Source organism: Talpa occidentalis, unplaced genomic scaffold, assembly GCF_014898055.3.
Source record: "Talpa occidentalis isolate TD23 unplaced genomic scaffold, MPIMG_talOcc4v2.1 talOcc4.5, whole genome shotgun sequence".
Lineage (NCBI taxonomy): Eukaryota > Metazoa > Chordata > Mammalia > Eulipotyphla > Talpidae > Talpa > Talpa occidentalis.
Window position 1 is genome coordinate 24,427,934 of NW_023604861.1, and position 21,578 is coordinate 24,449,511.

Genomic DNA, 21,578 nt, shown 5'->3' on the forward strand with positions numbered 1-21,578 from the left:
TTTCTTATATTCATTTTCCTGGTCCCTTATTTAAGTTTTCTAGATTCCTGCTATGAGTGAGACCATCCGGTATTTTTCTTTTTCTTTTTGGCTTATTTCGCTGAGCATGATCCCTTCCAGCGCCATCCATGTTGCTGCAAATTGCATGTGTTTATCTTTTTTGAATGCTGAGTAATATTCCATGGTATATATGTACCATATCTTCTTGATCCAGTCATCTACTTTTGGGCATTTGGGTTGTTTCCAAAGCTTAGCTATTGTAAACAGTGCTGCTATAAACATAGGGGTGCAGGTGCTCTTTGGAATTGATGTTTCTGTGTCCTTTGGGTAAATACCTAGGAGTGGAATTGCTGGATCATATGGAAGCTCTATGTTTAGTAGGTCCAGAAATCTCCACACAGCTCTCCATAGTGGTTGGACCAGTTTGCACTCCCACCAACAGTGCAGAAGAGTTCCTTTTTCTCCACACCCTCGCCAACATTTGTTGTTGCTAGTTTTTTTAATATGTGCCATTCTCACTGGTGTGAGATGGTATCTCATGGTACACAATCACATTTTATATAAAACACTGCACAAAGTTTAAAATATAATTTCCAGACCCTCATATTGTATTACTTTATTTAGCATCTTTACGTGCAACTTCAACATCTGAGTCTATGTCCTCACTAGAGCAGCTTTTAAAGCTACCCAGTGGAATTTTCTGAAACACAGTCTCATCTTGCCTTCTTTGCTCACGATAAGCCACTGTTTAAATCAGTGAAGAGGTTGCCTCTCCCCTAATTATGCATTTGTGTGACCTTGAGATTGTAAGTATCTTTGCCATATTCCTGACAGAATGACTTTTGAGTACTTCTTTACTGTGACAACCCTTGAAATTGTGACATCAGTCATTTGCAGGAATTATGACTAAATCTGCGTTAACTTTCCAAGTTAACTTTTCCTCACTGTTTAAAAAACATAGTATCTTTGGTGATTTCTGAAAATATAGCCAGTATTAATTGAGGATGTCATTTCCAATTTTTTTTTTCAAAATAGAATAGTTAGCTATAAATTTTAAAGGGACCCTGACTATAAGGTCACTTACTCTCTGCATACTGTATGGAAAGGGGCATGACAGTATCCAATCCGTTTTAAAATATTATTGGGGGTCTCCCTGGTGGTGCAGCGGGTTGAGCTCAGTGCTGTGAAGCTGTCCACAGCTTCTGCGCGCAGGTTCAATTCCCTGCCGGACGGGAAGATACCCACCCACATGGCACGGCAGACCTCTGCTGTCTCGCCCGCTGCTCCCCTCAGCAGTGTTTTCTATCTGTCTGCCTGTTCTGCTCCCTGCTCTGTCTCTGGTGAATCCTCTCACCCTACTATGCCTCTGGTCTGTACCCCAGTTCTTGTATAAATAAAATAATAAAAATCTTTTAAAAATGTTATTATTGGTTTTTAGATACTTTATGTCTCTTAAGCTTTCCTGAAAGTGTGTGTCCATATGCACTGCTATCCTGAGCAAAATAAAGTGTCAGTTCAACTACATTCTTGCTAGCATTATTATTATTATTTTTAAATCCTTATTTCTTATACATCTATGTCCTAGACAAGAGGAGTGCTGAGCTGAGATTTCAGTCCCTATCATGCTGTTTCACCTGAACTCTTATCAGACTGGCAAGTAAATCTCTTTCAGTCACATCAATGTCTTCCTTTCTGCCTTCCTGTTCTGTCCTTTGGCATCCCCCAACTTCCATCCTTTTCATCCCTGAGACTCCAGCCACCCCTACTCTCCTGTCTTGATGGGTAAGATCAATAAATTGATTTGTATATTTCATTCTCACATAAACATACTAACTAGGTAGACCTGTATGTGCCTCGTATCAGTGGCAGTTAAAAAAATGGTACCATTAAAAAATTAAACCTCAAGACAGTTTTTCCCTTTGGATCTGCAGGCCTGCATCTATCCCCATTTATCACCAAGTCCTAAGTCAAGTGCTGCCTTGCATGAGGCTCTTTTACTGACTTTTGTGTTGCGCTGAAATGGAATGAAATCCATCGCTTCTGAGAAATTTTCAGGGCACTTGAACATGTCTGCTTTTCCACTTGTGATCCTTCTCCACTGCAACTGCATCCAATTCCAGAGATATGTGGGGAAAGATTTCTCTCCTCTGTGCCATGTGATTCTTGTTTTGGCCTGCTTCTTGATCTCTCTTTGCTATGAAAAGAGAAGCATATAGAGACTTTTCTTGGCTACTTGCTTGCTTTTAATTATCCAAAAAGTAAAATCCACATTTTGTAAATATGCCTCCCTTTACATAAAAAAGATTACACTTTTGCCTTATGTGTTTACAGTGTGTTAGGGTTTCCAAATGTATCATTTGGCTGTTACACCCACTCTGGGGTCAAGTTTTCTTTTCTCTGAAATTTGATATAATGCACTACTATTCGATCTTGTTATAAAAATAACAGTTTATGGTGAGCATTTTGTGAAATCAAAAGCAGGGTCCATCTGGTAGCAGAGATGATTAATCTGCTTTAGAATGATAAACATTATTGCATATTTTTAAATATGTAACTTGCATATTTTTAAATATGTCCCTCAGTCCTGGCCAAGAGTGAAGACTCAAATAAACCTTTGTCCCTAAATGTCTACAGGATGTTTTCCTCATAAGTATAGTGAAACTTTAATTAATGTTTTAAGTGAATAACTGAATAATAACACTATATTTTTCAAACAAAAAAATTCTAATTAAGCAGTAGAAAATCTTATAACAATGGCCTTTTTGAAAAAATTTACAAATGTTCTTGTAATAGTTTTGAATTGGTTAATATTGCAAAGAATCATAGACAGAATAATAGGCCATGTAAGGTCTCACCAACAGCATTAATATTAAATTCAGTTTAACTTTCAAAGGTAATTAGTGAGCTTTATCTTCAAATTACAGATTTAGACCTGCAGAAGGATTTGACTGCACCTAAGAATTCCATTCATCCCCACCCAGCCCTGCCTAGTTTCCTCTTACATTAGTGGAGTCCATTCATTACACTTCATGATTTAATGAACCTGTATCAAGGCATTGTTAAGTATAGTCCATAGTTTACATTAAGTTTCACTTTTTGTTTTGTACAATTCTGTAGGGTTTTGACAAATGGAAAGTGATGTGTGGGTCTACAATTGCAGTAATATCCAGAAGAGTTTATAGCCCTAAAAAACCCCTGGGGTAACAATACTCATCTCTCCCCTTCTTTCATTCAGTGTAATCACCAATAATTTTTACTGTCTGTATCGTTTTGGCATTTCTAATGATCATACAGTTAGATAAGTTCTCTGAATGTTTTGTGAGATTTGCTTGGACAGCAATTGGAACAAAAAGCAACAAAACTTCAACATTTACCCCTTTGGATATCTGCATGCTGACACTATTTATGACATTTGATCAGAGAAGTAAGGTTTAAATATTTAATATCTTTATCACAATATTCCCGTCGAATGGATGTGATATTCACAAAGTAATGAGACAAAGTATATCTTTGCTAAATACTTGCATATTTACATAGAACATATAACACATTGTGGTCATGTCCAGACATGTGTGTTATTCTATTCATTTCCTAGGAATGTATAAACAGAATTCCCTCCATCCCCAGCACTCTGAAAGAAAATCCTCACCTTATATTACTCCAGCTTCCCATCACATACTTGCCTAACCAGAGGTTCAGGTTTGCTGTCAACTATTAGAATAGATTCTGATTGCTTTGGGTAAATATTATGATTCCTAACAGTCCGGAGAGATAAGTTGATCGGGGAAAAATACAGAGGAAATATGGAAAATTTAGGATAAATTTCAATGTATGTGTTCAGTTCAAATGTGACTGCATAAAAATATAAATGTAAAACACAAAGAATCCATTGTTATGCATATGTTCTGAATTTTCTTAAGGAATCATTTATTTCTCAAATACTTGAGATGTGATATAAAACAGTTGAATTTAATATTTATTCATTTTTCCCTTATATGCAGTAGATAACTCTTTCAAAACCTTTGAAACCAAGTTCCCGATTGTTACTGTAGGATATTTCTACTTTTTCCCTTTTGTTCTATCATCTGTACTTTCCGAAGGACTTTGTGTCCTCTTGCTATATTTTGCTTTAGTTTTAATTTTCTTCACTTTTATAAATTGACCAATTTATGGCTTTTGTATTTATTTCACAGTATGCCCTTGAGCATATAGAGTAAAGAGGAAAAATCCCTGAGCTGAAAGCAAGGTCAATGATGACCATCCAGACTCATGCAGAGAAATCTTAAAAAATAGTAGGTGTTGTAGCTTAGAAAAATACAATGATAGGGAGGAAAGTGAGATACATGTTCTGTTCACAGTGCACTTTTCAATGACTTTTAAACTTAGAGCACAAGATTGGTCAGAGTTAAAGTTAGATTGTTTTTAAACATGGTGGTCATATCATTAAAATTTCTTTTACTGATGAGGTAAACCAAGGTATGAAAACTAAGACATGTTCTAGTGAGAATTGCATGTGAAAAAGGAATTGAACTCCTTAATTAAAAGGCACTTGCATTTGAAGTAATGCAGTATTATTTTGAAGCTCATATGATTACAGGATATGGTATCATAGATTTAGTTTAATTCTTTTTTCACACAAAGTGCACAGTAAGTTTCTTTAAGCAGCTTCCATTAGAAGTACATGTTCAGTGACAGTGAAACTTATGTAAACTAATTTTCTACTGAGACACAAGACAAATAACATACATTTTTTTGTATATTATTGTCATAATTGGTATAAAGTGATCTATGTGTCAAAATAGATTATTTATATTGTTGAATTAAGAAATCAGACCCATCAATTAAAATATAGTCCATAACTGCTACAAGATTATATAGTAAGCCACTCAAGTTAAATTACAGAGAAAAGTTAGTGTCAACTATCTAAAATATTTTAAGATAAAATGTTTGCTTAAAATAATAAAGTCAAAATGTTTGCACAGTCTGAAGAGAACTATGGTAGAGGAATTCATGTTATTATTCCATAAATTTCAAATATTAATTTGGAATTAATAGTACTTTTTTTAGATGGATAAAATCAGACCTAGAGAATTTTTTTTTTTTATTTATTTTTTTATTTATTTTTTTTTTTAAAGGAGGCATGCTTTATTTATTTATTTGTTTGTTTGTTTGTCTGTTTGGTTACACATGCACTGGGTACAGTCAGAAGCGCGGGAGGGCGAGAGAATTCACCAGAGCCAGAGTGGGGAGCAGAGCAGGCAGAAGGACCGAAGCACACTGCTGAGGGGAGCAGCGGGCGGCAGGAGAGGTCTGCGCGCCATGTGGGACCCTCCTCTGGTGGCCGGGGAGCAGCCGGGGATCGAACCGGCGCTGCAGAGGCTGCAGGCAGCTTCTCAACCCAGCGCTCAACCGCTGCGCCACCGGGGAGGCCCCAGACCTAGAGAATTTTAATGATAATGTCAAGATTTTACAGTTAATCAGTGACAACGTAGTTCATGAATTCAAGCCTTTTGTATCCAAATCAAATTTTTCTTTCTCTGATAACCACAATAGGCTATAAAGTAAAGAACTTATTATGAGCTACCAGGGTATAATATTATGTCAAAACTGTAAACAGATGAATAATATAATGTGGATATTGCCCTCTTTATATGGTGAGATATTACTTGAACAAACTGCATTTCAGCTACTACATACAGAAAAAGAAACCAGCATTGCCTCTGTGATGTTTATGCTTGTAAATTCATGCAGAGTATGTCCAAGGATTCAAATAAGACATGTCTTTGGTCCAAAGGTTTGATTTATCCTTCCTTTTTTTTTTTGTGATCACTTATCACTTTCTGTATTTTGTTTTGAACTCATGCAAAAGCAATCAATATATATTTCTGAAGTGTCTGTAAGCTCTTAATATTTGGTCTTCATAGCTTTCTGATATATACAGCAGAATTATAAGAGAAGTAGGCATTTTCTATTGTAAAACTGTGCAAGGAGGTTTCTGTTCATAATCTAGAGAAATTAATTTGAAAATCTCAGTAAAACTTGATGCCTCAGAATCCATCTCCTTAAAAAATGGCTTCCATATTGACTAATTCCCATATTGTCATAATGTTCAATGAAATGTTTCTGCAGTGATAAAAAACTGTAAGAACCTTGTTCTAAGTGGATAGTAAGGAGGAGAAAAATATGTGGTAGAAATAATCACTATTTCCAAAATTAGATTGTTGACTATATCTAATTATGTAATACAGCAAAAAGAGAAAAACTAATCAACTGTATTTGATGTTAAGCAGTGTTTTATCATATATACTTAATGACTTATTCTGTCATTTTACTGACAAAGATATTGTTATATTTGAAAAGGAAAGTAGACTCAACAAAGAATTTTTAATATGGGTATAACATCCTATTAAGAATCATCTAATAAGGACCATCTAATATTGTTCTACAAAGAAATTAAATGAAAATGTTAGGAACAAATTGAAATAATGCTCTAGTTGGAGAAGATAATGCTAATAGCTTTTTATAAAAGTAGTTAAGATTATGGTGCTTGTTTTTTTTCTTTTGCTTCCTAATGTCTAAGAAGGTTAAAAAAAACTTCTCAATTTTAGCACAAAAATCTAACATGCAGTAGATATTTTGGATAATTCATATTTTATATTGTCAAATTCATGTCTTTTTGTGGATAAGTAACCATGTTAGCTTAGAACAAGACAACAGTAAAACATCAACCCATTTTCCTTTTTAGTTAATCTGGTACCATTGTTGACTTACTTCCTTCCTTTTCTCATTGTTGCTGAATAAAATGCTTTGCACTACTGCCTATTGTATGCTTTGAATGGAGCTATAATTTATATTCTATAAAGAAAGGTTTTAAGGCAACATATTTTGTTCCTTTAACTGTATGTTCAAGTTTAGAGTAATAGCAATCCAAAATCTTTTATTAAACAAAGAATGAAATGAGCCAATTTAATATAATTTTAGGCATTGTTGTTCTGATACCATAATAAAGCTGAAAAAAGTTGTTGGTCTTGATGAAACAGAACACTGTCTATGTTAACCTGGTCAAATTTCATATAACCAAAATCTGTTATAATCTAATTCTTTCTGGTAAGGCTAGACTGATACATGCTAATGGAATTCATGGGCCATTTAGGGCTTTGGAAGAAGGCATTCTATAAATATTTGTTGAATTTAAGAGTAACTAAGTATAAGAATGAATTATATTCATGTGCAGTAATAACACTTTAGTCTGAGTAGAATCTTAGAATCTTTCTAATAATAATAACTATCATTATACATTTTTTCATTAAAACATAAAAGGGGGCCTCCCCGGTGTCGTAGCAGTTTATCACTGGGCTGTGAAGCTGCCCACAGCCTCTGCAGCGCTGGTTCGATCCCCGGCCGCCAGCAAGGGTCCCATATGGCACGCAGACCTCTTCTACGGCGCCTGCTGCACCCCTCAGCACTATACTTCGTCAGTCTGCCTGTTCTGCTCCCCGCTCTGGCTCTGGTGAATTCTCTCACCCGCATGCACTTCTGACTGTACCCAGTGCTTGTATAAATAAATAAATAAACCTTTAAAAAAAAAAAAAAGAAATGAATTTAAAACATAAAAGGATGAAGGGGACCTTGGGTAAAATTTTTATTTTTATCTTAAACAAAACAGTCATAGATAATTTAAATTTCCCCAACAGGTTTTCCTAAAATAATAACTCAAATTATCTGATATGGTAATTCTATTCATGGGGATAAAATGTTATCACTAAGAGTTAAGTTATAGTGCAGTTGTTAGAAAGGATTTGTACTGAATAATTTAGTAACCAGGTGTGGGAGGTTGGAGAACTTTATGTTCTCTTTAATGCTCATAATGAGAATTGTGTGGTAGGTCTTGCAGCCACAGATAGGGAGCAGATAGGAAAGTTGAAATGTCACAGTGAGTTTCCCCAGTTATTTATTGTAAACCAGGTGATCTGATTATAATAGTGTTTAATAAAGATGACAATCATGAAATTCTCAAATTTTAGAGCTGGCAAAGTGTATTTTAAGTTATCCAAAAGTCCCATTGGCCTGTAACGAGACTCCTAAATGTGGTGATGAGTCAAACCAACAAAATAAATGTTTTTAATTAAATAGGTTGTTTTATATAGTTTTAAGTAAATAATACTTTGCAATCTGAATTTGTCTTTTAGAGGGTTTTGTAAAATAACCTATAAGCATTTTTAGATGTTTATGGACTTTTTTCTCCACCATACATAAAGCACGTATTTCATTGGTTTTTAGCAATATATGTCTGTCTTTCCTAGGAGGATGTAAATGTCTCTCTGGCAATGTTCTTGTCTTAATTTCTTTTATACTTTTGCACTGTTAATGTTAATCCTGATGACTGTAGCAGAGCCATCCTTCAAATATTTGGAAAATGTATTAAGGCCCCATAGCAATACGAGAAAAACAAGCATTCAACTAATAAATCAAGCATCTTTTAAAATATGTTATTAACACAGATCAATGTGTTCCATTTTTCTCCCTACAGTCTCCAAACGTCCACAACTACCCCGATATGGAAGCTGTTCCCCTGTTGTTAAATAATGTGAAAGGGGAGCCCCCAGAGGACTCGTTATCTGTAGATCACTTCCAAACACAAACTGAGCCAGTGGACTTGTCAATCAACAAAGCCAGGACATCTCCCACCGCCGTTTCATCTTCCCCAGTTTCCATGACAGCGTCTGCCTCCTCACCTTCTTCAACTTCAACATCTTCATCGTCTTCTAGTCGTCCAGCCTCATCCCCAACTGTTATAACATCGGTTTCTTCAGCATCATCTTCGTCAACAGTATTAACTCCAGGGCCCCTTGTTGCTTCTGCATCTGGTGTGGGAGGCCAGCAATTTTTGCACATTATCCACCCTGTACCGCCTTCAAGTCCCATGAATTTACAGTCTAACAAACTGAGTCATGTTCACCGCATCCCTGTGGTGGTACAGTCGGTGCCTGTTGTCTACACAGCTGTGCGGTCACCCGGAAATGTGAACAACACTATTGTAGTGCCGCTTCTGGAGGATGGGAGAAGCCATGGCAAAGGTAAGAGAGACAAGTGAAGCCTTGATTTATTGCAACCCTACAGGTAACTTCACTGGGTGTGCAGACCCTCAGCAGTATACAAACATACTCCATCCAAAGAGATCCTATGCAGAGCACAGAGACATTGGCTGATCAACCACTGAGTAGTTCACAGTTTAGTAAGAACTACCTTATATTTATATTGGTATATTCTTCAGTATTTTTTACTCTCTTGATATATTGTGATGTATTATGTCATTTAATGTCAGAATTCAGTTATCTAAATTTGCATAATTATGCTTACTTCCATAAGTTCAATGAGGACACTCTGTAGTTAGTGTAACTGCTTATGCAATATAAATGCATAAATCCCTCATAAAAATTAACCATTATGACATTTTTAAAAGTGAATCAGGATGTTTATTCTGTTGTTTGTTCAGACTGGAGCTTATTTGGATGGCAGTCATATAAAAATGCCATGAAGTTGCAGGACTTGGATTCTGATCACTCACTTTTGTCAGTTAAGTTGCCATTAACATAATTTTGAAGTTAGGCATTTGGCTGCAAAATATATGTAGTTCATCTTCATAGAAGACTAAGTACTATCATTTTAAGTAACAGTTATTCTTGTAAACCTTTACAAGAGGGGAAGATATTTTGTTACATGACTATATGTAATAATATCTAGTTACTTAACTACATATGATAGATAGTTATAAAGCTGATTTTGAAGTTATTTTTCAATTTCTATATTCTTATTTTTTCCCATTGTTTACTAGAAGGAATCTTATTAGCTTCATGCTGTTGATTTTGTTTTCTCCTTCTCATGCATCTAAAAATTTAACTACCCTTCCACACAAATGTGCAATGCCTAAATAATCAGCTCCTTCTTTTAATCTGAATACATATGTATGTCTTTTATCTTCAAAGTCTAGAAACAGTGATGAATTAAGATTTATGGTATATTGCTTCGATATAATCTTACTTTATCAAATAATTAAATGCCATCTATGAACACATAAAACACTGCCTTCTCACAAAATGCTAGTAAAACATGGTTGTTTTAGTCCCTATAAGAGATAGGGATTCAATACACAGAATCAACATTTGGTTGTGAACTTAGAGAAATAATTGCAAACAAATACTAAAAATTTGTGCATTCACCTTTGACAAGTTACTATTGTATCTGCAGTAAATTTTTTCATAACACATGAAATAAATTTCATCTTCCCAGTTTTACCAAGTGAAAAATGTCATGATTCACAGTGTACTGCAAATGGAGGAAGACTTGTGCTTACCAGATAACCAGACAAAGTCCGGGAACTAGCCCCACCATCTTCGTCATGAAAAATTAGAAGAAAAAGGAGAATCAGGAAGCCCTTAGTTGGATTTTACCTTAACTGAACCCTCTTTGATGTTAATAATACTTAGGAGGAAAAATGAGCTAATTCATTTGAATAATACTGAAGATCACATTAGGTATCTTCTTTTCTAATTTATAGTTGTGTTAATAAATTTTCTAAGAATTATGAATTAATAGCAAAAATATAACCTCATATTTTACATTATATGTATACACACATATATATGTGTACACTAGAATCCAATCTTTTTTTGTGATTACTACTTATAGGAAATGCTACTTTACTATAAAGTTGATTGGTTAAGATTTTAATGCTGTTCCTGATTTGTTTCTTTATAATTTGGAATTATTAATTTAGGAAACAAGAAATATCTCCTTTTTGCCATTATCATTTTATGGGTGAGCTTATTTTTAATTAAAGTATGTAGCTTAAACTTTACATTGTCAAAATTGAATTTTCTGGGAACTATGTCTTTGCAGGAGAAGTTTGTTAAAACTCAGGCAGTCATTTGTTCTCTGCATGAATATTTTTGTTAGTTTCATGTGATGTTTTTCACACAGTAGTTTTCTTGTATCAAGAATAGGAAGTTATGTAGTCATAAACCATTAAACTGTGAGATAGACATTGAAAGCATGAGATTTGGTATCAAAAATGTATGAACTAAAATCCTAGTTCTCTCACTTACTTCTTTGGACTTGGGGAAGTTATTTCATCACACTAATCTTCATTTTCTCAAAGAATAAAATGGGTATAATAACATCTGTACTTAAAGATTATTGGTAAGATTGCATAAGAGCTTATGGGTAAATATCTAGCAATCATCAACTCAGTATTTCTTACAATTATTTATTTTTATTATATCTTGCCAAAATACCTAATACGATAATGTTCCAGAAATTTTTTTTTTTGTCTTATAAAAGTTGAGTCTGGAAACAGAACCTATTTAATCTAAAAAATGAAAAACTGCCCAAGAATTTGATGTGGAAGTTCTTCTCCAAATTGTTACTACACATAACATCTGAAGAAGTGTGAACCTGTACTTCTGAATCATAGATAGTATTGTAAACCAATGTTACCTGAAAAAAAAATACATCTATAAATAAAGTTGTTATTGTAACAACTTATAAAGCATGAGAGGTTGGTATAAAAAATTGTCTGGAAACAGCCCGTATTTTCTATTTTTATTAGTTTGTATTAAGTTTTTACAATCACCATATTCTACAAATATTGCTATAGCATTTTATAAGTTACTTTATCATTTAATTGATTACTTAGATGATGGTAAAAGTGTCTAGTGGAGGAGGCCTGCCTACCTTATTGGATGAATAAAGGAAAGGGTATTTTAGTAATTCCTCAAGTCTTTATTTTTGCACGTATGTGGCTGGGCACTGAGCCAGCAGTAAAATGGCTGAGGGATAAAGGGTGTCTCTATTCCATTTCCACCTAGGACTTGTATGTCTGAGCAAGAAGAAATATGATAGAGAAGTTGAATTTTCAAAATGCTAATAATAAAAATACAAAACTAACTCATAAATGTAAATGATTGCACTAGCTAGTGACTTTTAAAGTTGGTATAACATCTGGTCTCTAGTAGAGGAATAGATTACCTCATATGTCACATTACACAAAAGATTGTGACTGTCCACATTCATGTCTAAGGTAGCTTATTATGTGAAGTGAGTCATTTGCCCATTCAAGTATTTGTTGAACATCTATCATATATCAGGCATTTTATGGTCACCAGGGATCCAATGTGAAACAAGACAGATGCTGTTTCTATCTCAGAATACTTATAACTACTGGGAGATAATGACATGAAATAAGAAGATCACACAATTAACTGATAATTGTGAACAGAGTTGGATTAAAACATAGACAAGCCATGGATTTGCCCAGGGGAGAGGCTTTAATTACAATAGCAGAGAATGAAGTAATTGACAAAAGTAATTTCATGGAGGGAGGGTGTTATACATGGTTGGAAGAGATGTTTTACTAAGATGTTCAGAAGGATGGTTAGGATTTGGGCATGTGGTTGGATGAAAGTTCCATGTGGGCATGCTTCACTGACACACAGTGATGGGAAAATGCTTTCTAATTTAATGAGGATAGAACTTCAGCCAAGTCTTTATAAACCATTGGTCTAAAGGAATGGCAAGTTGTTAGTTAGGACACTGAATTTCAGTCCAGCCTTGAATTAATATTTTTACCTAGAGTTGTGGAAGGGGGGCTTTCAAAGGTCTCTCAGAAAAAGACATTTTCCTATTACACCAAAAGGACACAGTGAGAGTTTGACCCCCAAAGTGGTGGTGCTGAGTGGGAGTGCTTTCTATGTCGCCGGAATAGCCAGTGGACTGGCCTGGCCTTTTTGATATTGTTGAACGTGAGACATATTATTTATGCATAGGACCTGAAAGAGATTATTTGCCCTCCTAAAAAAATTTCAGTCCAGCCTATGGAAGTTTTTGGTAGATTTTCAGGAGTTTGTCTTTTGCATTTTTTAACGGTTATTTAGTGGCACAAAAGCATAAAAGGTCATAACAGATGACAAGCAAAGTTGTTCCTGGTTCATTACCCCTTCAATGCAAGAATGGGGATGCTTAGGAGTCTCCTACCTTCCTTCTGCTGTGCTAGTGAGGTAAGAGAGTTAATGTTAAGGAGATCGCAAGGAGAGGGTGTTTTAAAAAGGTCATCATCAGTTGAATCAAATGCTGCCATGTAGTCAAATAAAAGGAAGACTGACTGTTGTGCATTTGATGAGAGTTTCTTGGTGACACTGCCAAGTCTTATGGCATTGGAGAGGTGTAGGGAAAGGACTGGGTGCAGTTTATATTCAAATGGAAGGTGAAGAAAGGTAGTCTACACAACTCCTTACAGTATTACTGCAAAGTAAAGTAGAGAAATGAAATGATAGCTTGAGATGCATTTAGGTTCTCAAAGGAGAGATTTTATTAACAGAGGGTGTTAGTATAGCTTATTTGTATGCTGTTAAGAGAAATTCAGTAGAGAATTGAAAATGGATAATTCTGGAAAGGGAAAAATTATAGAAGCAAAGTCCTTAATTGCATTGCTTGTTCTTTTACTGTGAAAGTAACCTACATCTTGCAGTAATTACTCTGAATTCTAAAGTCACTTTTTTAGATGGGTGTTTTTAGGAAAAAAGATAAAGTAGAAAATGAAAGGAAATGCACAAACAGAAGATAATCTTGGATTGACAAGGAAAAGCAGATAAGTAAAAGTTAAGTAAACCTTGGATAACTGAGAATTATAAAAGTGATACTTGGGTTAATACAAATGTAAGACCAGACATTTCTCATTCATCACCAAGTGGAATATATAGAATAATTCAAAATAATACATAAACTCAAAATAATTTGCACTTGTAATTTAAGACATATTTTAATCTCTGAGTATTGAGATTATATTTTAGAAAATTCAGAATACTTAAAACACAATCCCATAACCAGCCTGGGAAAATACAAATAAAAAACTAAATAAATAGGCTTATCTCCTCTCTCCCATACCTAAACTGGTCCTTTTCCATGTAGCTAGAGGAACAGATTTATCACCTTGATGCCCAGGAAGGAGGCTCAAACCTGGTGGCAATCAGGTTTTCTTCCTTAACCACTGCCCCACTTATTTTTAGCTTATGTACATGGTCTGTTATTTCTTTTCCATGCCCCATTATTGCCCTCTTCCTAGTCGCCCATAACCCAGCAAATAGCTCTGTGACTGTCATGTAACAATTGCCTAGATTTCAAATAGCCCAATTTCAAGTGGGCAATTTCAGTAGCCCACTCTACCAGAATTTTATAAAACATTTATTGCCTTATACTTTCTTGTAATGGTGTCATACTTGAAAAATAACTTATTCTAGGTCATATGGGTATTGTTCCTGACTTAGAGCAATTATGCAATTAAATCCTGCAGTACAAAGTACTTTGCCCCCAAAATGCCTGGTTAGAGCTGTTAAGGAACCAACCCCATTAGGGCATGTAATTTCTTTGGTCATCTCTTAAAGGAGTGTTGTTTCCTCATTATATTTAGATGAAGTGAAGAATCCTCCAAAAATATACCTTAATTTCATAGCACTCATTCAGGAGTTTCAAAGGATGTGGCCGTGGGCAAGTTTGAAATACTCACACCCCATTTTCTTCCTACAGGCTGTTGCTTTTCTCAGCAGCCTACAGGAAGAAGCCACAAGTGTATTTTTAGTCCTGTGGCATTTATTTTTGTGAAGGGAAATATGGCCTTTGCAGTGATTGCTGCAAAGCTGGTTTGGGGGTTGACCATAGAATGCAACTGTAGTTTTGCTTCCAAGAAACTCATTTCAAATCTCTTTGTTTCACCAGTATGCTTCTGTTGTCAGCTCTCCTTCTTGTTGCTATTAACAATGTCTTATTTCAGGTCATGCTTTATTTTATCACAGGCTTGCTCCATCTAGCTATCTTACACACGACTGACTGTCCTCTTACAACTCCGCATGCAGTGGAATCCTGGTATCATCTATCCATAGGACCAGAATAGTTTGGGGCAGCTGAACTATCCTTTGTGTGTATGGTAGCCTTTATTTCTTGAATTATTGAACTATCAGAGCTTTCTTTGCTGAATTTGTTCTACTGATGCTTGAGTATGAGAACTACTTGGTATAGATTCATATTTTAATTTGGTATTTGAATTTCTTGTGAAAGAATGTTATTAATGTTCTGTGTCTGTTAATGTTGCTTACTGGGAAGTGGGACCAGGAGTGTCTTGACTTTTTTTTTTTTATTCTTAAATATAGACTTTGATAGGACTTGATTATTATCATAAGAAAACAAAGTCAGGGACCTGTTAAATAGTGAGGCAAAGTTTATGAAAAACAGAATTTTAAATAGTTCAGAACATTCTATTTTATACAATTATATTGGCCATTTTTATTTGTTTTTATCTGATTTTCTACATGGCCTAGAACTTTATCTGCATTTTTTTCCACTTCTGGGCATATAGAAGTCATTGACTAGACTCCACCCAAAAATTGGTTATTATACTCTTGATTAATCTGAAATACCTACTGTCTGTCAATTCTTCTTCATTTGGCATTAGCTGGGCTATTCTAAATCGTGATGATAATAACTGCCTCTGAGAGGAGACAGATTATATCATTCTAAGAGAATTAGCAAAGAGAGAAATCTTGGTAAACTCCTTGTAAGTCAAAAATATCAAAGAATGAGTTTAATTGGCTCCCCCCCAACACACACACACTTAAAGCACATAAAAGTACAAAAGGTGAATAAAGAGAAAAGGGAGTAAGTATGAATGTAAGAGAGGATCTAATTAATTGAGAGATGATACTTCACTCAGATTTTATTAAAGTGAGGATCTATACAAGAGACACAGCCATTTATTAAATAGAATAACTAAGGCAAGAGTTTAGCAAAATGAACTTGGTACTCATTCTACTACAAAGTTATAGCTATCACACTATTTTAAGTTGTTAAGACAGTTTTTCCTATAATAAAAAGATATAATGTATGTTTAAATAAATACATGGTTAAATGTGATATTTTACCAATATAGTATTCTTACATAGTTTCTACATTCATTGTTATCACACTTGAAACAGTTTTCTCTGATATTTATTTATTTATTTGTTTATTTATTTTTAAAGATTTATTTATTTATTTATACAAGAACTGGGGTACAGGCCAGATGCGTGGGAGGGTGAGAGGATTCACCAGAGACAGAGTGAGGAACAGAACAGGCAGATGGACCAAAACACACTGCTGAGGGGAGCAGCAGGTGAGACAGGAGAGGTCTGCTTCACCATGTGGGACCCTCGCGGGCTGCCCGGGATCGAACAGGCGCTGCAGAGGCTGCGGACAACTTCGCAGCGCAGCGCTCAACTGCCTGTGCCACCAGGGGAGGCCCTTCTCTGATATTTAATACATTGAACATTACATATTTGAATTTTGAAATATCCTTCATTAACTTTATAGATTCATTTTTTTAAAAATGAGTTTTTCTATCCTGAAATAAATGTTCTATTTATATGTAAAGCTAATTTCAAACAGTACAGGTGCTGTTATGCTACAAGGAAATTAATATTTTACATATTAGATTGCAGGTATTTATGGAATTATTTTGATGTTTGAACATAAAGAGTTATAAGAAACCTTCAGGCATCAGCCTGGATATACATATACCCCAATGTATATATTTAGCATATGGGCATTTTACCCAGTGACTCTTAAGACTGAGTAGAAATGAATGAAAAAAAGGAAGTGTATAAGATCCAAGAGGGAAACTTGGTCTTAAAATCCTGGCTGGCACTATTTTAAATTGGCTTTTTAATTATTTACAACTCCCTGGCTGTGGTTTCTGTTCCTAGTTTTGTTTGTTTTTTAATTCCCTCAATAGTAATTCTTTCTCTATACCAAACTATGTCACTATTTTCTGAGCTCTTTCTCTTTCTTTTCTGTTGTTAATGGAGACTTTGATTAACTGGCATTCTCCTTTGTGTTCTTTAGGAAAGAATAAATTTATATTTGTCTATTAATAAATAAGAGTTACCAATTTACCAAGAAATAATCACATACCTGAGATTTTCTTCAGCCACTTTTATGTGCAGGAAATACTGCTTTGAACATCAGCCAGTTGTGTGTGTGTTTCATGACCAGGTGGCTTCACATCTTTCCTATTAATTAGTTCATTTATTCAACAAATGTTTTATAGACCAATTATATGACCAGGAATGTCTCCTACTCCCAACTGTGACAAATTTTTAAATAAGTCTTCTTAAAAGGCAGCTATAGTTTACCATTTTCTAAAGCAATATTATACAACATGTTATTTTCCTTTTAGTAAATCCTGAAATCAGTTTAGTAGCTCATAATTAGCAAGAAGCAAATTGAATAGAATGGAGTAGATTAAAAATATCTAAGAGTACCACTTAAGTAGGGATTATATCATAAAATGTTTGTTTGGCAACCTATTGACATGCATGCAGATATGGTACCGTGTATGTGTGTGTGTGTGTGTGTGTGTGTGTGTGTGTGAGATTGAGAGATAACTTACGTTGAAATATGTCTTTATTATTGTGATTATTGCCCCAAAATACTTAAGAGACTACAGTGGAGTTCTGTAACCTTTAATTCAAGCCCTTCTCTCTTCTCCTTTCTCAAAATACCTTCGTTGGCTCTGCCTTCTTTTCTCTGTCCCCTCACTGCCTTTTCCTTCCCCTAGTTATCCATTTCTCCCTCCTTCCACCCCTCACCAGTCTACTTTTTTCTGACTCTTGACTCTTCTTTCTCTTCCACATCTCACCAAATTACCTATCTCAGAGATGATGTATTATGGACCTAAGCAATCTTATTAAAAATGATGGTCTTTGTACTGCCATCTAGTGGTTGAATTTTAAAACCATGCAATAGTGGGAGAGGAACTATAAGCCAGTGTAGTGAATTGCCCCTTTTGAGTAAACTGTGAGCCTGAATTTGAAACCTAAGTTACCTACTTTGTATCTACTTTATTTCTAGAGCTCAAATATAGGAAAGTAAATAAAAACACCTAAATTGTCCTAGGATGAGGAAGTATAGAGTTACTTCTACCCATGTTTCCTTCTTCACATCTTGTCCATTTGTATTTGACTTCTCTTTAACTGACATACCACTAATTTTTGTGTACCTGTGCTGTGATTTTTTTTTTGTAATTATGGATTGTGTTTTTTAGGGAAATATGATGTTGAATAAGCACAATTATGCAACTTGTGCACTACTGATTAATATGTTTGTTGCGCATCATCATAGAGAAAAATATAAATGAAAAATGGAGAGTTATGTCATGGGAAGACAAAAGCTGAATTTGGTGAAGCTGGGTAATTGGGAGTAACCCTTGGAAAATTCATCAGAATAACTGACTTGTCAATAGATAGGGACTTACAAAAAATGGGCAGAAGAGCTAAAAAGAAACTTCTCTGAAGAAGAAATGCAAATGGCCAACAGGCATATGAAAAAATGTTCAACATCACTTGTTATCAGGGAAATGCAAATCAAAATTACAATGAGATACCATCTTACACCAGTGAGAATGGCACATATTAAAAAAACTAGCAACAACAAATGTTGGTGAGGTTGTGGAGAAAAAGGAACTCTCCTGCACTGCTGGTGGGAGTGCAAACTGGTCCACCCATTATGGAGAGCTATGTGGAGATTTCTTGAACTACTATACATAGAGCTTCCATATGATCCAGCAATTCCACTCCTAGGTTATTTACCCAAATGATACAGAAACAGTAATTCCAATGGGCACCTGCATCCCTATGTTTATAGCAGCACTATTTACAATAACTAAGATATGGAAACAACCCAAATGCCCAAAAATAGATGACTAGATCAAGAAGATGTGGTACATATACACCATGGAATATTCAAAAAAGATAAACACATGCAGTTTGCAGCAACATGGATGGAGCTAGAAGGGATCATGCTCAGCGAAATAAGTCAGGAAGAAAAAGAAAAATACCGGATGGTCTCACTCATAGCAGGAATTTAGAAAACCTAAATAAGAGACCAGGAAAAAGACTAATCAATGCAAAGTAATAATCAAAATCAACAAGCAACTATAAACCAGAGATACACTACGGGGGGGGGGGGATAGGGAGGGGCAGGGAGAGGAAGAACTAGAGTCAAAATAAGGGGGAGGTGCAATTGTATGGGGAATATAACCAAAATGAAATGCATACATTGTACAAAGATGAAAAATGATGTAAGAATTATATAAAATAAAATATTAAAAAAAATAGATAGGGACTTATAGAGTAGAATTAGAAAGATAATCCCATAACATAAATTGATTTCTCAGTTCTCTAGAAAGAAAGAGAAATATATTTAGCAGGACTGGGATGACTTATAATAAAATTAAGTTCCATGGTTGACAAAAATGGTAGTTGCTTATATTACATGGTATGTATTGTTATAAATCTTCATTCTTAGGATAAAATAGTTTGGGGTCTCCCAAAGTTCACCTAAGCCTCATTAGCTACTCTTTTCCAAAAACATTGCATTGTGTCTGACACTAGTAAATGCTCATTTAATATTTATTGAAAGAAGAGATGAATGAATTATTGTAGCTTGCTGCAGGTGCAATGTTTTGGATTAGATGCTTAGGAATTCTGTGTCAGTGTTGTTAGACCATTCTAAACCCTGGCCAGAAAAGGAACTTTCCTAAGATGAAGTAAACAAAGCAAGAACAAGTGATAACCAGCAGGGATCCTCAGAGTCTGATTCCTACCACCCTTTCACCACAATCTGTTGCCACTCCACCACATATGTATCCTGTCCTCCTTTGACACCATTTCCATGGCTTTTCATGATAACAACTCTTGTCTTTTCCATGTAGTTTCTTGTCCTGGAAGGCCTTTTTTCCCCTCTGCAAAAATAATCTGGTTTATTTACCATCTTTTCTAAAAAGGTGTATGATAAATTACAAAACACTATTTTCATCTGTATATGAACTTTCCAATATATATGTAATATCTTCTCTTGGTTTAATGTATTTCACTCAAATATATTAACATATACCATAGGATAATTTAACCTATAGCATATAATTGTATTGCACTATAGTGATATCTTTGCCTCCTTACTTAACCATTGTCACAGTAAATGATGTTTCCAGAATAAGTGAAAAATATTCCCAAAAGCTTTTACTATTTTATGTCATCAGGCCCTCAAATAATTCTTTAGTGTTCTTGAGTATGCTGTTTTGGTTTGTTTTATTTCGTAGTAATAATATTAAAAATAATATTTGGTGGCACATTATGGATGTTTGATATGATTTAAGTTTTAATAATTTATGGAATTGAACCCCTGTGGATGAAAAATATTGTTATGGATTCCAAACAGTCTTACTGAAAAGACACTGCTATATGAAAACTATAGTCAGTTCTTATTTATTCTTTTACTCATAGGTAAAATGTTTTGCCTGTGAAACTAGGATAAATGACTTTGATTGGGGCCAGGTAATTAATAGAGTCTACTGGGTTTCTCATATATAATAGTAATGCCAATTTCACTTCCCAGTCAGAGTAAAACAAATTACACCTCCTGCCCCACTGCAGTTAACTGTGTCAGCATCATAGTACCATAAAATCTCAATAAAATCTAAAAACTGTGGAGTATGGATAATCCCACTATAAATTGTAATAAAAATTACCCCTCCAGACTCTATATTCTCTCCATTAAGCTCATAGACACTGTCTCTTTGTACATAAAGTTTTATGAAATAAATCGACCAGTTCTCCTGTCCTTACCAGCTAGCAAGCTGTTTTGATTTAAAAGCTGATAACAGTACAATCAGTTTTTGGTATTTGCACTGCATCTTAAAAACATAAATTTCATCTAACAAACCCTAAATAGAAGGAAAATGCTTCTTTTATTTGCACTGTGCAGTGCATGTCTCTTTGTGAGAAAGAATAAATGACATCTTTACCACGGTGGGTCCATTTCTTGCAGCCATAAAACAAAGATTTGGTTTCCTCCTTCAAATCTCTAATCTTCAAGGTATATTAAGCAAACCCAAGCAGAAGTCAAAAACAGCTTTGTCTGAATTGTTTCAAATCTTTATGTGTTTACAAGGATTTGTAATTTATGTGATTGCATTTTTTTAATCTTGTTGTGTTAAATCCAAGGGCTCCCTAGACATCAATGTATGACCAAAGGAGTAGATGTTTTAAGTCAGTCTTCTGTAAACACAGAGCCCTTTAAAACAGAGGAAACCTTCTAAAGCACCAGGCTGCAAATCCCCAAAGAACATGAATTAAACCCTGGAGGAAGGTATATGTTAAAATGAAGATCAAATGGGTGGCATTTGAGGTGAAAGGTAAGAAGCATAAGGTGCTGCTACTTTGAGAAAGTAGAAATATTCCACCGGAAAAGAGCGGGTGGTGAGGGTGAAATATAGTTTTACTGAATTGCATATAAGCTATAAGGCACCAAACATCTGTCGCATAGGACAGAAAACATATATTGCATGTGTGACACATACTGTGAATTACTTAAAGGAGAGTATCTGAGATCCTTCTCTGAAAGAGAAAACCTGCTAACTCATAGTGTAGACATACTCCTTGGAATCTTTGTGAATATGATTTTCCAGTTGTGAATAGAGAGAAAAGAGTGAATGA

General features: G+C 34.8%; 1 protein-coding gene across 6 annotated transcripts in view; it reads left to right on the forward strand.

The window, feature by feature from the left end:
* Positions 1-21,578, forward strand: part of KLF12 (KLF transcription factor 12) — a 416,573-nt gene that overhangs the window by 262,629 nt on the left and 132,366 nt on the right. For all 6 annotated transcript variants that reach the window (XM_037528938.2, XM_054701633.1, XM_054701631.1 and 3 more), the window contains one exon: positions 8,531-9,077. In XM_037528938.2, coding sequence (XP_037384835.1) covers positions 8,531-9,077 — 547 coding nt within the window. The remainder of the gene's footprint in view (positions 1-8,530; positions 9,078-21,578) is intronic.